The sequence below is a fragment of the Saccostrea echinata genome, unplaced genomic scaffold (assembly GCF_033153115.1).
Source record: "Saccostrea echinata isolate AGI-Se365-2 ecotype Australia unplaced genomic scaffold, CSIRO_AGI_Sech_v1 ptg000016l, whole genome shotgun sequence".
NCBI lineage: Eukaryota > Metazoa > Mollusca > Bivalvia > Ostreida > Ostreidae > Saccostrea > Saccostrea echinata.
This window is the reverse complement of record NW_026889765.1, coordinates 25211560-25226182: the sequence shown is the minus strand read 5'-3', so window position 1 is coordinate 25226182 and position 14623 is coordinate 25211560. Positions and strand designations below refer to the sequence as shown.

Here is a 14623-nt window from a genome sequence, read left to right as displayed (position 1 = left end):
ATACGTCACCCTGACATTAAAATAGATCAGCCCAAATTATTTCTCGATTGCGTACATCTATCAGATCTAGGGAATTCTATTTTCACATCTACAATCCAAACTGCATTGTCCAAGTTCCTCACTTCCAGTCAAAAATTTTCACCCTCCTCCCTTAAAACGCAGTATCTGTTCATGGCTTGCAAATGGCCCCATTATATCACCCCAATACCCCCTCCCAAATTTTTGGTAGTAGACACATGTGCATTGTATTCCTCATTTTCTCTAACAACCCCCCCCCCCCCTCCACCATTTCCCCCCTCGGTTTATGTCTGATGATTTACTGGTTTGTTGTATTGAATCGTTTTGCCAAATAATACATTGTTGTTACCCTGTATATTGCATTGAATTGTCTTGCTAATCATTGTATCGCATTAGACATGATGTCTTGTTTGCCAAATTGTCCGTCACTTGTTGGCGGATGGATTGCTGTCTCGAAATTCGCGTACAGCAATCCACTTGGCAGAATTTTTCAACAAGTCATCGCTGGCAACTTCTGTTTACCCTCCAGGTCTGTCAGCACCATATGGCTCCTCGTTTCTGCAAATATGCGCCAAATGCCAGATCGAGGACCGGCGCTTACTCATTGACACTTGCTATAATACTTAATTATTGTCCATTGTTTTGATACCATTTTTTACGAGTTGATGGTATCAACTCATGTTATGTGACTTATATGTGGTATACCATGAAATTGTGATGAATTTGAAGTCTTCAGTCGAAAAGCCGAAAGAATTGAATATGTATCAATGAAAGTCAAGTAGTTGAATTGCATGAGAGCTAAATCGAGGGAAATTAAATATCAAATTTGCGCATCAATTAAAGACAAGTACATGTAGTTATACTTCAAGAGTGACTATGCCAAACGAAATGACATATAAAATGCTCATTTCAGTTTAAAGTCAAGAAGTCGAAGTACACCCTAAATCCAGAGAATTGATTTTTTTTGTGCATATTAATAATAAAAAAGACAGGGATTTGAGTTTCAAAAGTGGTTAAAACAAGAGTATTGAAATATATGTGCATGTAAATTTTGAAAGACAAGGAGTTGAATTTTAATAGTAACTGAAACAAGAAAATTGAATTATGTAATATGTACGAGGGCTGTTCGGAAATTGTTGAGACATTGTGTATATTCTTCTTTCTAATGAACGTTTTTCGGTGAAAATGTGCGTATACGTTTGACAAGCACTTAGAATTAATAAAAGCAAGAAATATTTTAAAAATATTGTATTTCTTCTTTTCAATGGTATATTTATGTGTCAATGGTAGGGGTACCCGGAGCAGTCACGAAATCAGGTATTGAAAATATGCAACACCAACGTTAAAACTCCCAGTGGACCCATAGTAAGAGCGAAAATAATTCAAGTTACGTATACAATTTTTCAATTTAATTTTGACTTCATTTTGTTCAAGGTTGTTAGAATTTCGATCAGAAATACGGAGATAATTAAAATATTCAAGCGCGGTATAGCATTCTGATAACGACGACAAAACGGATTTTGACGTCAAGGCGGAGCAGCGAGCATACCTAAGATTTTGTGTAGCGGTATTGAGAACTCTTGTCCAGACTAAACGACCTGCTAAAACAATAACAATGCAATAAAACATGTCTTAGGGTTTGTTTTTTCATTGGTATATTTTTTCTTAAAAATAATTCAAGCAGAGTGAAAACAAAAGCTCCCTATAACCATCAATTATTATGGACTAAATAACGTTGACTCGCGTTATATAATTCGGTACTGCATGATACTTAGTCAACCTGTATATGAAATTCCTGTATATTTTACACTGGGGTAGCAACAGCACACGTTTTATTTTAATTTTTTTTAATAAATCATTTAAGAATCTCTAGTATAAGAGACAGTTTGAATTTTGGAATGATTAAATAAATGTAATGACAGAGAAATTAGACTGAACGCTTCCCGATCATTTCACAATGAGAAAATATCGGCTGACCTGACGTTGAAATGACGTAGCGATGCTGCTCCAGGTCAATAGACATATGATTGTTTATAATTTCACCAGAACTCATTTAATTATCCTATAAATAAGAAATGTTGCGCAAATCCTTTATTTGTTCTTTATAAAATGTTGACGAATTTTCATGAATTTATCTCTGTCCTTCGTGGAGTAAAATTAATTGTCTCAATTATTTTCGAACAGCCCTCGTATATAAATGAAAGTAAAAAATGTGAATTTAAAGAGTGGCGCCAGAATTTGAACATATTGATGCACATTGAAAATGTCAAATTATTCGTCAATTTTAGAAAGAAGTGAAAATATTCAATGTGCATGTTAATAAAATAATTTAATTGCACTATTTGTGAATAATTCCCTACATGTAATACTGCTGTACGTTGGGCCTCTCAGTTTGAGATATGTGTGTAAAGGCTGGGTCTTTTGTTTTGTTGTCTATTAAGAAGTTGTTATATTTCGGTAATATGATCTTACAATAGTTTTACCATATTGATCATATCTTATGAGCTTTTATTTCACATAACCCAAATATGGATTAAAGACCTCAACTCATTTAAACATTCTATATTCAGTACCATCAACTTGGTCGCCCGCGTGGCGCAGTGGTAAGAGCGTCTGCTCTAGAGTCGCGGAGTAAGGGGTTGCGTATGAGTAAAAATTCTCGAGAGGTAACAACAACAAACAATCAATCAACCATCAACTCGTAGCAGTACTTTCAGTACTTTGATTTTATTATGTAATTACCTTATAATGTTAAACAAGAATAAAGCCATGACAGATACTGCCATTCTAAATTGTTTATTCTTTCGAGATAATGTTATACATAACACAAGAAAATAGTTTTGCTATTTTTTTAATGGTTCCCTTCAAAATACTCTCCTTTGACAGACACATAATTTCATCCGTTTTATCCAAGCTTTAAATCCATTCATATAATGTTTCTTGGACTTATTTTAGCACATGATTTTTATATACGTTGTCCGGTGATTAATCGGCCTTTTGCAATAGCAACCTGAACAAAAGGACCTTCATTATTCAAGAAAATTGCATATAATAATTTCTCAGTACTTTGACATCGTTTTGCGTTAACAGGGCGTTTTGCCTTTTTTTGTCAACCACATCATGTCATCAATTTTCTTTGAGGAGCTGATCCTTACGTTGCGGGCTCGAATCTCACTGTGGGTCGTGGAGACCGGTCCTTCGGATGAGACCGTATAAACCGAGGTCCCGTGTCGTAGTAGGTACTGCCACGAAAAAGATCCCTCACTGCTCAATGGCCCTAAGTGCCGAGAATAGGTTAAAATTTGCAGCTCTCCACCGGCCACGACAACTAAAATGAACATTTGACGAGTCTGAAATTCCAAATTCCTTTGTTTCGTAAAAATATGAATTTTTGTCTCCAAGGTATTCATAATATATTCTGAAGTAATCGAAGAAAAAATATTTTTAGTGAACATTTAATGCTTAGTTACTCTGGATCTTTAGAGAATGGGAAATTGTTGTAAAGTTTGAAAGATATTTTGTGAGAAAGTTTACTGTAGAGTATTATTATTGATTCAATCTAAACAAAATTAGATGTTAGATCCGCTCGCATACTCGTTAGTACACTAGTAGCGAGTATCCAACATCTTATTTTAACAGCTAATAGTTTTTCATTATAATAAATTGTCACATCATAGGTTTTATTTACACTGCATATTTTGGTGTTAAACCATGATTTGAATTTTACAACCCTGGCCTCTCGACAAGGGGTCCGAGTCCAGGGGTAACAGAGACTAAAAGCCTAACCATGGTTTGTCTATATACATGTACATAGGCGTCGGAAGCAAATTGAAAGTGGAGGGGGGGGCTAATTGAAATAGAAAAAAAAATCAAACCTGAAAAAAAACTTGATAACAAAAAAAAAAAAAAAAAAAAAAAAAAAAAAAAAAAAGGAAAATTGAAAATTGACCACACCCGGAAATCTTATTTTGGAAAGGGGGGGGGTGTCGAACTTCTTTCAGTACCAATTCTTTGTAAAAAAAAAAAGTGGGGGGTTAAGTTAGCCCCCCCCCCAGCCCCCTTCCGACGCCTATGATATATGGTGCGTAATATCTGTTACATTCAAATGTAGTTATAAGTCTGAGTTTTGAAGGCTTAATATTATCGCAGATCTATGCGTAAATATAGTCTTTTGATTTTTCATCCCTGTTGTTCATTTTAGTGGTACTGGTGCACTCGGATAGTCCATCTGCAAGCATCTGTTGAACCATAGTAAACCTGGTCAGAGTCCACATCGAAAAATAACAAAGCTCCAGGCACAAATGTAAGCTAAATTTTTCTTAATCTTTAAAAAAAAAATACAATGAAATTCTATTAAGTGGTTAAAAGTAACCGAATCGCATTTGATATAATTACTTGTAACGATATTTAATGCATAGAACATGAGTATGCATGTTTTAACATTGAATACTTTCCATATGCCATGCAACATATTTGGAAATTGCTGCTAAAATCATGTCTTAAAGAAGGTTTGAAGAAAATTCTCGCATATTAGATTTCTTCTTGTTTAGAAAAAGGTGTTCAACCAAAAAAAACAAAGTTTTATTTTTTAAATTATCCGGTAATTATTGAAGAATAATTTTTTTACTAAAGGGATGTTTCAAAAATGAAAAAGTGCTTCGGTGCTAGAAAATTAGCTTTTTTGTAAAGATTATATTGATATAGTAATGTCTGGGGGTTTTTTAAGTGTAAGAATACATAAGTTCACCAAGAAGCAATTCAAGATATACAGGTAAATATGTTGAATTTCATTCGTAAAAGGAAGTGATTTTTTCTTTGTCCGACATACTGTATTTCTCCTTTTTTGACTTTATTTCCATTTTTTCTTTCCATCCTTTTATTAAAACTAGTCTACATATTTTTGACCATACAATTAAGCAAATATTGTTGTATGACAGCAACATATATTTGGGGTATATGTTTAACCCTCATTTGTCACGATTCATGAATGGTATTTCACTTGATAATGTGTTAACTATATTTTTTAGAAAATGCTGACAAAGAGCATTTTGAAGTTTTGCAAGTTCATATTGGTTGTTCATACCAAAGCGCGAAGTAAAAGTTTGCAGTAGTGCATGGAATATACTATATTTATATATTAATAAAATCAATGTTATCATCTTGAGTTTTTTTCTTGACATAGATAAGAAAATACAGGGTGACATTTCTCTTTGATATTTTTGTTAAATCCAAAGCCTAAGACTCATGGTTCTTTTGTACAAATAAAAGGATAATGTAATTTTCTTCTAGAGTGTCCTTTTTACAATGAAAAAAAATTCAAACTTCTACGTGTAAATAAAAAACCGAAACATACCAATGTAAATAAATTTTAAAGTACAACTTGCACTTCACGTGAATTAAGAAATGAATGTAATATTTTTTCTTTGACCGTAGTATCAAACAGAAATTTTGACGGAAAACGTCATCAATGCGCCTAGCGCATTGATGAAAAAGTTTTCCGTCCAATAAAAAATATAATATTCATTTCTTATCATTTAATTATGATTTAAAAATAATAAAATGAAACTTTCTTTCACTTGAATATTTAATTTAAGCATCAAATACAGTGCGTAGGAATACATCACAACAACGTTGCTGAAATTTAAAATGGCTGAATGTAAAGATCTACGCGCAATGGATTGATGAAGTTTTACGTCCAAGCTTTCTATGATACATCGATCAAAGAAAAAACTATAAGATTTATTTCTTATCATTTAATATTTTATCTTTCAATGATGAGATTTAACTTGAGAACGAATGACTGTCCATTGGGCAGTGTCCAACATATAAGCCTAGCTTAGTTGCCTAAATTTTCAGACGCAGAGTATAACGAACAAACCATGTTTTCAAATATTGTCTTGTCATTACTAGCTTTTTCTAACAATAACAGTTTTAACACAGAAACTTACCTGTTGTATTATTAATTTTTGCTATATTATCCCAAAAGGTTATATTCCTCCGGTAAGCTGATATCTTTAGATTCGTAAATGTAAAGGGAGGCTACTCAAATATAACCTTAACAACTCTTTCTAGGTCACAGAAATTTGGGATTTCATATGCGCATCTCTTCATCTGAATTTCAAATCGAACATATATATACGAATCACAACATGCCCATGCATAACACAACATGCCCAAAGATCTGGAAGAGTCTGTTGCCGACTGTTTAACTTTGAAAGAATTCCGTCCTCGCTCTGTCGTTTTTCTCATGCATTCTTTTCCTCAGAATTAACAGATTAACGGCATTTCTTCACAGTTCCAATGTTCATACCAGTTATCTCAAAGACAAACATATAACATACGTATGATGATTTCTTTCCTTCTTTCCCGCAACTGCATTGTTGACATTGCAGACGATCTTACTTTTTTAGCAAAGGGGGATAATTCGAAAAGAAAAGAAACATGCGAAAGTAGAAAATAACCCAGGAACGTAACGGACAAGTTTTGAAATTCAGGAAAATAGTGTAAAAGTATTTCATTTTTCTTTCACAAAGTAATCTGAAAGCGGGAAATATACATGTTAAGTCAGGCAAAGTAGTTCGGACTGCTAAGTGCAAGTGAACTCCAGATTCTATATTGACTCGATGCAGTTACCAAAAAAAAAAAAAAAAATTATCCAATCAGAATCAATTATTTTATAGAAATTTAATGATAGTCTTTTCTGGTGAAATTTGATTACTACGACGTACAACCTGTAACAGCTGTATCCATATATATTTTATACAATGTAGAGCCTTATGTATCATATATAGACGAACTTCACAAAGGTTCAATGATAAGATGAAATTAAATTGCGAATTTTGAACAGAACTGGTTACCGTAGAACATGTGTCAATTTGACTTGGAGATAAGAAATATATGGACTTTTCGAAATTAACCTCTGCGTGTCAAGAAAATCGTAAGTTTACAATCACAGCCTACTGAATAATATTTATATCTGATCGATATTTGTCACAGAATGTGCAATCTACAATGCATCCCCGTTGAAAATACCGACGATGCACAGGGATTAATGTGCAGAAAATGTTAAGCCTTGGTGTTCACGTACCATGATTTAATAACCTTTTGTTTACTTAGCTTTTTTTTTCTTGACAGCTTTCTACAGCAAAATATTAAACATTCCATGGGAATTACTCAGTAATAAAACAGAGTTAATCCCATTAGGTTTACATGCACCTTGACCATGACAAGGCATATTACGGAAATCAATGCTGTTTATCGGACGTCGATCTTTAAGATTTCCCTTTTCATCTTGTGTACTTAGACGAATTTCTAATAAATCAATAATTAGTAAACGATCAACACAATTAAGCATACATTATAATAAAGTATATTAGGCCTAGTTACTTTATTATGTCGTTTGGTAATACGCAAGTGCGTGCGTGGAGAAAATTAATACAGATTTCTAAAGACAAATGTTGCTAAATGTTAAAGGGCTACTAAAGTAAAAATGTACGGCGATCTATTATGTACAATACTCATTAATTCTACCGGATTTGGAATAGGCAGCCTCAGAATTTTCCGAATTTTTAACACCCATTCTCAGTTAGGGAGCTCTCAAACACTGATGAAAATAATTATTTTTGTACTTAGAAAAAAATTGTTACAGTACTGAGTTAATTAATTAATCCAGGCCATTTTCATCATTAGACCTGTACGACGTGTCATTATTTCCCATGAGAAATTTTCAGAGATATGATTCTTCACAGATCTTGTTTAAGTCATGAAGTACAAGAGTACTCGTGGTGACGTCACAAACCGAACATTTGAGGAGGCTTTGTATACAGGTTATGCAGAAGACGGCGGCATCCTTCTTCCAGAAACAATTCCAAAAATCGATGTAAAGGTTTTGAAATCTTGGACCAACCTTTCGTATGTACAGTTGGCGAAGAAAATAATCCCTCTCTATGTAAGCGAAGATGAAATTCCTTCGCCCATGCTAAATGGTAAGATTTTACAATTAGAAGTTCAAATTGCTGATTATCCCCTCTCGCAACGAGATTGGAGGGGGTATAGTAACGCGCATATGTGTGTGTGTGTGGGTGAGTGAGTAATCGAATGCGTGCGTAACGGAAGTAATCAATTATATTATTGATATCAATTATACTATCGATATGCTCTTTTGCGAGGGGATGCTCTGCTTTGCGGTGCCTTTATTTGATTAATATTTTTCAAAACGCACATTAATCTTTTATGTTACACTTTTTTGATAAAATGAAATACTTATTTAAAACATTCAATTATAACTATATTTTTACTATATGGCATCACATTTGGTTTAAAACTGTTCTTATCCCTCTCAGACCTTCTTGACAGTGCATTTTCTCGGTTTTCTGCACCGGAAATCACACCAATAAAACGACTTCCCGGAGGTTTGAATGTTATGGAGCTTTTTCATGGACCAACATGGGCATTCAAGGATCTGGCTTTGTCCTGTGTTGGCAAATTTCTCCAATACTTTTTATCCAAAAGAAAGAAACATCTTAATATTCTCGTGGGTATGAGGACATAATAAACTGCCTACATGCATCTATACTCCATCTTTACACAATAAATTAATAAATTAATAATTAATTTTTCTACAAAATTAAAAGAATTCACAGTAATTCCTGCCACTGATCTCTCTATAGTTTGAAGCTATCTGTTTGAAATGATAACAGAGCTACATTTATCATCTTAAATGCAGCCAATCATACATTAAGTCCAAAATAGTTTTTGTAATTTTTTTTCTTTTTACAGTTTCGTCTGTAAGAGTTATACTAGACATAAGCATATGTACCAAAATATGTTATTTATCCAGGTACATCTGGAGATACCGGAAGCGCAGCCATTGAATCCGTTAGAGGTCAGCCATGGATTGACATTGTGGTGCTTCTTCCTAGAGGGCGCTGTTCTCAGATTCAGGAACTCCAAATGACCACAGTCTTGGACAACAACGTGCATGTCTATAGAGGTATTCCTGCTTTTATTCTTAAATAATTAGTGATTCCTAATTAAATATGTACTATAGAAATGGAAATCCTCAAGTTGAAATCCTCAGGTTGCACTTAGTCGCCCGCGTGACGCAGTGGTTAGAACGCTCTAGAGTCGCGAAGTAAGGAGTTGATCCTTACGTCGCACTTATGAACGACAAAATACTCTTTGAACGACAAAATACTCTGCTTCATCTACAGATAAACCTCAGACGAATTACCGAGGATGTAGACACTATAATAGTATATTTGATTCTTGAAGAAATAGTTTGCATTATTTTACACTTTCCATGGTCAATGTATGGCATGTCAAACGTTGCAATATTCGATCTTTTCCATTTGTGTTGTATAATTTTCCATTTGTATTGTATAATTTTTATTTGTATTGTATAATTTTCTATTTGTATTGTATAATTTTTCATTTGTATTGTATAATTTTTATTTGTATTCTATAATTTTCTATGTGTATTGTATAATTTTCATTTGTATTGTATAATTTTTATTTGTATTGTATAATTTTCCATTTGCATTGTATAATTTCTTATTTGTATTGTAAAATTTCTTATTTGTATGCGATAATTTTTCATTTGTATTGTATCCGCGGACTGTTTATTTGTTTCGTTACGAAGGATTTCATTGGTCAAGTTTCAGCCTGTATCGGGTTGAAGATGTTCCGGATGCTCAAAGCAAACTGGGCTCATATGTATTTGCTTGCTTGATTGATTGATTATTGTTTAACGCCGAGTCGGCAATATTTCAGCCATATTTCGGCGATATATGTATTTGCGTGCATGTTAGACGGTCATTGTATTCTAAAAAAGGAGCGCTGGTAGATGACAAATAAATAATCTGTCCTTAGAAATGCTGACTGAGAAAATAAATAAATTGACCTTGAGTGGTGGTACCTACCCCCACCCCCAAAAAACTGAGTTTTCGGGTTTGGGCGGATTTTCTTCTTTTTGTTTTTCTCCTTGTCTCTGGTCATATTGGAAATAAATATTCTCTCCTGCGAGAGAATGAAAATAAATAATCGGATTCGACACCCCCCGAGAATCAAATGGTCGTCCCTTAGCATGCACTGCAAATAGAGGAGCCGAGTTTGTGTTTGTAGAGAGTGCGCGATCGGAATTGTGGGAAGGGTACCAGACTAAGTTTGTGATGGGCACCTGAGACCTTTATACAGACTAAATTTTATGACCAATGACATCCTTCGTAACGAAATAAATAAACAATCCTCGGATACAATACAAATGAAAAATTATCGCATACAAATAAGAAATTATACAATACAAATCAGAAATTATACAATGCAAATGGAAAATTATACAATACAAATAAAAATTATACAATACAAATTATTTTTTTTTACAACACAAATGGAAAATATAGAATACAAATAAACATTATACAATCCAAATGGAAAATTATAAAATCCAAATGGAAAATTATACAACACAAATGAAAAATTATACAATACAAATAAAAATTATACAATACAAATGGAAAGTTATACAATACAAATGGAAAAGATCAAATATTGCAACGTTTGACATGCCATATCAATGTATGGTAAATGTATTATTCATAATCTGTCACGTTTGTGAATATGCGACCGGGTAGTTTCAACATTCTTAGCAAACCCAGTTTTTCAAGGAAAATATGATTGTATCGTCTGAAAAAGAAACATCACAGATATAATGAAAACTTAGTGTGAAGTAAACTTTTTTTTATCGGTCCTACTAACTAAATAAAACTTATATTTGTAGTTGATGCCTTTCCCTGAGAAGAAAAAAATACACATACACATCAATTTATAAAACTGATCTTTAATCAACTAAGCCTTTCAGTTGTTAACTCTGTCTACCAAATATTAGGGAACAGCACAGTTTATTCGGTAAAGAACTGTAATTATCAATGGAAGAAAAATAACATTTAACACTCCCTCATATTTTGCAGTTTCTATAAGATTAATTATTACTCATAGACGTTTCCCATCTTATTTAGTAAATGAAGAATATAGATCTATTGCAAAAGCAATATATGGACTAATCATTCGTCATTATTAAATTAGATGGGGTGCGCATATGGTCTTACCTCTGAATGATGCTGCCAGCCAACATTACTTGTATTGCAATCCTATATCGGTACATACACCAATCCCAAATCGATATACCAATCTCAGTTCATTTTCATACAATAGTCGTATCTCAATTTGTGTGGTTTATTGGGACGTACAGTTAGAAAATACGATATCATGAGGCTATAACGCATAAATATGCAGCAAGTATACGCTAATTAAGACCGCAGAACATTAACTGGCAAAATTGGAAATAAACAGCTTAGGTCTTTTCCATCTGTTACAGTCAAAACATTTAATGATAGACGATGGAATGGGCGGGTACAATTCGGCACGGACGTCTGAGAAAACATTTTGAGAAAACTTTGATTGTAACAGATGGAAATGATGTAAGCTGCGTATTTCCAATTTTGCCAGTTAATGTTCCGCGGTCTTATCAAAGAAGTAACGGTTCGGAATATTTTCGAAAAAAGGTCAATGGTCAAAGTCAAATGGTCTGTAACTTGTTATTTTATAAATAATTTATATATAGCAGTTCACGTGTTAAATATGTCTGAGTTCAAATACTATATAATACATATCAATATGTACTATGAACTATTTTGAAAATCACTTTGATGGTCAAGTTGAAAGTCACAAGCTCAGTAACTCTGGTGTTTTCCAAAAATTTTATATTCCAGATAAGCATTACAAGAGCAAGATGTCAAAATTTAATGTCTGCCTCTAATACTTCAAAAGATATAATGTTCTGCTTAATTTTCAAGCGACACGAAAACCTCTTTTAAAAACTCCTTGAATTACCTTGTATTTACGAGAATTTTTTTTATGTACTATATTTTTGACAAACCTTTAACGTAATTGTGTTATATGGATACAGTCGACGGAACTTCAGATGACTTAGACATTCCAATTAAACTGTGTTTCCAAGACCATGCCTTCACAAAGCGTCACAATTTGTCATCCATAAATTCCATCAACTGGGCGCGGATCATGGTCCAGACTGTTCACTACATATACGCCTACCTACAGGTCTGTAGTATGCTTTGTACTGTAAGACTATATAGATACATGTAGATTATTTTGTAATATATTTTCGATATTTAACTTAATACTCCATTGTGAGGCTAAAAACACCAGATCTTGAACATTTGAAGAAAAAATATAATTGGCTTGCCCGATATATTTTTTGAAATTAGATATTTTTTTCTACGGAAAACGATTGCAGATGCCAACATTAATACGACTAAGTTTTTTTTGGTTTAAGTATGAGTCAACACAGATTTAACAACGATATTGGATGGTCATGTCCAATAACGTGGCTATACATTTATACACTCTTGACCTATTTATAAATGTATTTTTCCTTAATATATATTCAGATGTGTCCTTCCTGTGATGACGTTGTACAAATAGTTGTTCCTACAGGTGCCTGTGGGAACGTCACATGTGAGTTGAATTCGCCTTCATTATCAAATTGGTACCAGCAACAGTAAACTTTACTTCCATTTAACAGTTAAATAAACACTTCATTATACACATAGTGACTGTCATTTTTTCATTTCATATACTCTCATGACCTTTCCTTCAGACGTCAGAGTGTATATCGCTAAGAGAAGTTCTAGGACAATCTGATCACGCGACTGATCGCAACTGCCAGAAATGTACACATTTACCTAATAAACAATGCAGAAAAAAAAATTAATATTACCCTGGAATTAAAAAAAAATCAGTTAAAGATATCTTTTAAAGTGCTACCAAAATGGTCTATGTTTTCAAAGGAGAGGGAGGTTGAAATTAAATAATACGTATAACTGCATTCTTTCTTCTATGTAATTAATTTATATTGAACATAACCCACTTTTTCATCCAATCAGGAATCGCTTACTATTCTATTAACTGATGCACTCAATCATTAAGAATTTTCTATGTTCCCAGTGACGTCAAATTTTCACTTTACAGCTTTGATAAACAAAGACGAAAGAAAGAAAAATAATATTGGCGCAGAACTATGGATCAGCTAATGAAAAAAGTGGGTTATGTTCTAAGTAAGTTAGATCATATTAAGTAAAAATTTAGCGATTAAGAAGGGACTCGGTTCCTTCGCTCTCTCCGCCCTTTCTTAATCACTGAAATTCTACTTATTATGATCTAACTATTATATATAGCTTTTGTTTATAATAGCTGGAATTATTGCAAGAAAGATGGGAGTGCCATTAGAGTTTGTTTGCGCAGTAACACAAAATGACGTAGTTGCACGGACGGTCAAAACAGGAGATTACAGAATTGCTGATCACGTGATCCCAACATTAGCTCCTGCTATGGATATACAGGTGAAATGATCTTCAAAATGTACTTGATATTTTTCAAAACAAATTTAAAAGAAAATAATAATAGGAAGAAAAAGAAAAGAAAACAAAGAAAGAGAAGGAAGAAAAGAATTTTAATTCAAAAAGGTCAATGCGTTGGTATTGTGGCCCTTGTATGTTTTTTAAAAGTACATGCAGTCGATTTGATGAGTGAAATGATTAGATATTGAAGCTAGCTGGCTTATGAACATCCATACGACCAATAGCTTTTTTTTTAAAAATAGATCCCGTATAATATGGAGAGGATATGGTATGTGGTGTCTGGTGGAGATTGTGCATCGATAAAGAAACTAATGAAAGAGTTTGAAGAGACCGGAAGTGTCACGGTTCCTGAAGAAATTTCCGATGCTGTACGAAAGGTTATAGTGGACACATTTGTTGCATCCGACGACGTTGTCCGCAAGACGATGAAAAGTACCTGGGATACTTATGAGTACCTGCTGTGTCCCCATACTGCTGTAGGAGTAGGATATCACTATTACCAAATGCAAAGGTATTCATGTTTCATAAAGTCAGTTGCAGCCATACAGTAAAGAAAATGTTTAAAATATTAAACGTGGCTTTTGCTTTATGTCAGAAAGCATAATTTTCAAAAAAATTGTTCACAAAATCCTATTTGAATCATAAACAACATTAATTAAAAAATATTATCTCAGTTCTCTCCTTGTCAAACAGAAATCCAGAGGATAAGAAAATCCGTGTTGTGATAGCAACAGCCTCTGTCATCAAGTTCGAAGAGGCGCTTCAATCAGCATCCATTCCATATACACGTGATCCACGAGTTGCGCAGCTTTTCGAAAGTAAACAAAAATACAAAGACTTGAATAAAGGTGAAGACTGGCTGCAGATGTTACGGGATAAAATAGAGGAAATAGACAAAAACAGAGTATAGAAATAATGAATTGTTAGAAGTAAATCTATGCTGTCAATTTTATGTGTAAAATTTAAACACTATTAAACACTATATGTTAATTTACATGTATATACTCAGGTATACCGTGACCATGGAGATAGTATACATCCAGCTAGAAAGCACCCGCAATATATTCGAAACAGGTTGATGATTACCGACACGTGATGACCTTGGCTTCACTTTGAAACTTTAATTATTAAAGTGTCAAAATTAAATAATTATGACAAAGTTCAAATAC

The 14623-nt window shown here is 33.4% G+C and overlaps 1 protein-coding gene across 1 annotated transcript; it reads left to right on the top strand.

The window, feature by feature from the left end:
- The first annotated feature begins 7771 nt into the window (after nucleotides 1-7771).
- On the top strand, nucleotides 7772-14394 carry LOC133189053 (threonine synthase-like 2). Its single transcript, XM_061324493.1, has 8 exons — nucleotides 7772-8003; nucleotides 8361-8555; nucleotides 8858-9010; nucleotides 11984-12135; nucleotides 12486-12552; nucleotides 13288-13436; nucleotides 13697-13965; nucleotides 14148-14394. The coding sequence occupies exons 1-8, from the start codon at nucleotides 7781-7783 to the stop codon at nucleotides 14362-14364; spliced, it is 1425 nt and encodes a 474-aa protein (XP_061180477.1). The 5' UTR covers nucleotides 7772-7780; the 3' UTR covers nucleotides 14365-14394.
- Nucleotides 14395-14623: the final 229 nt, after the last annotated feature.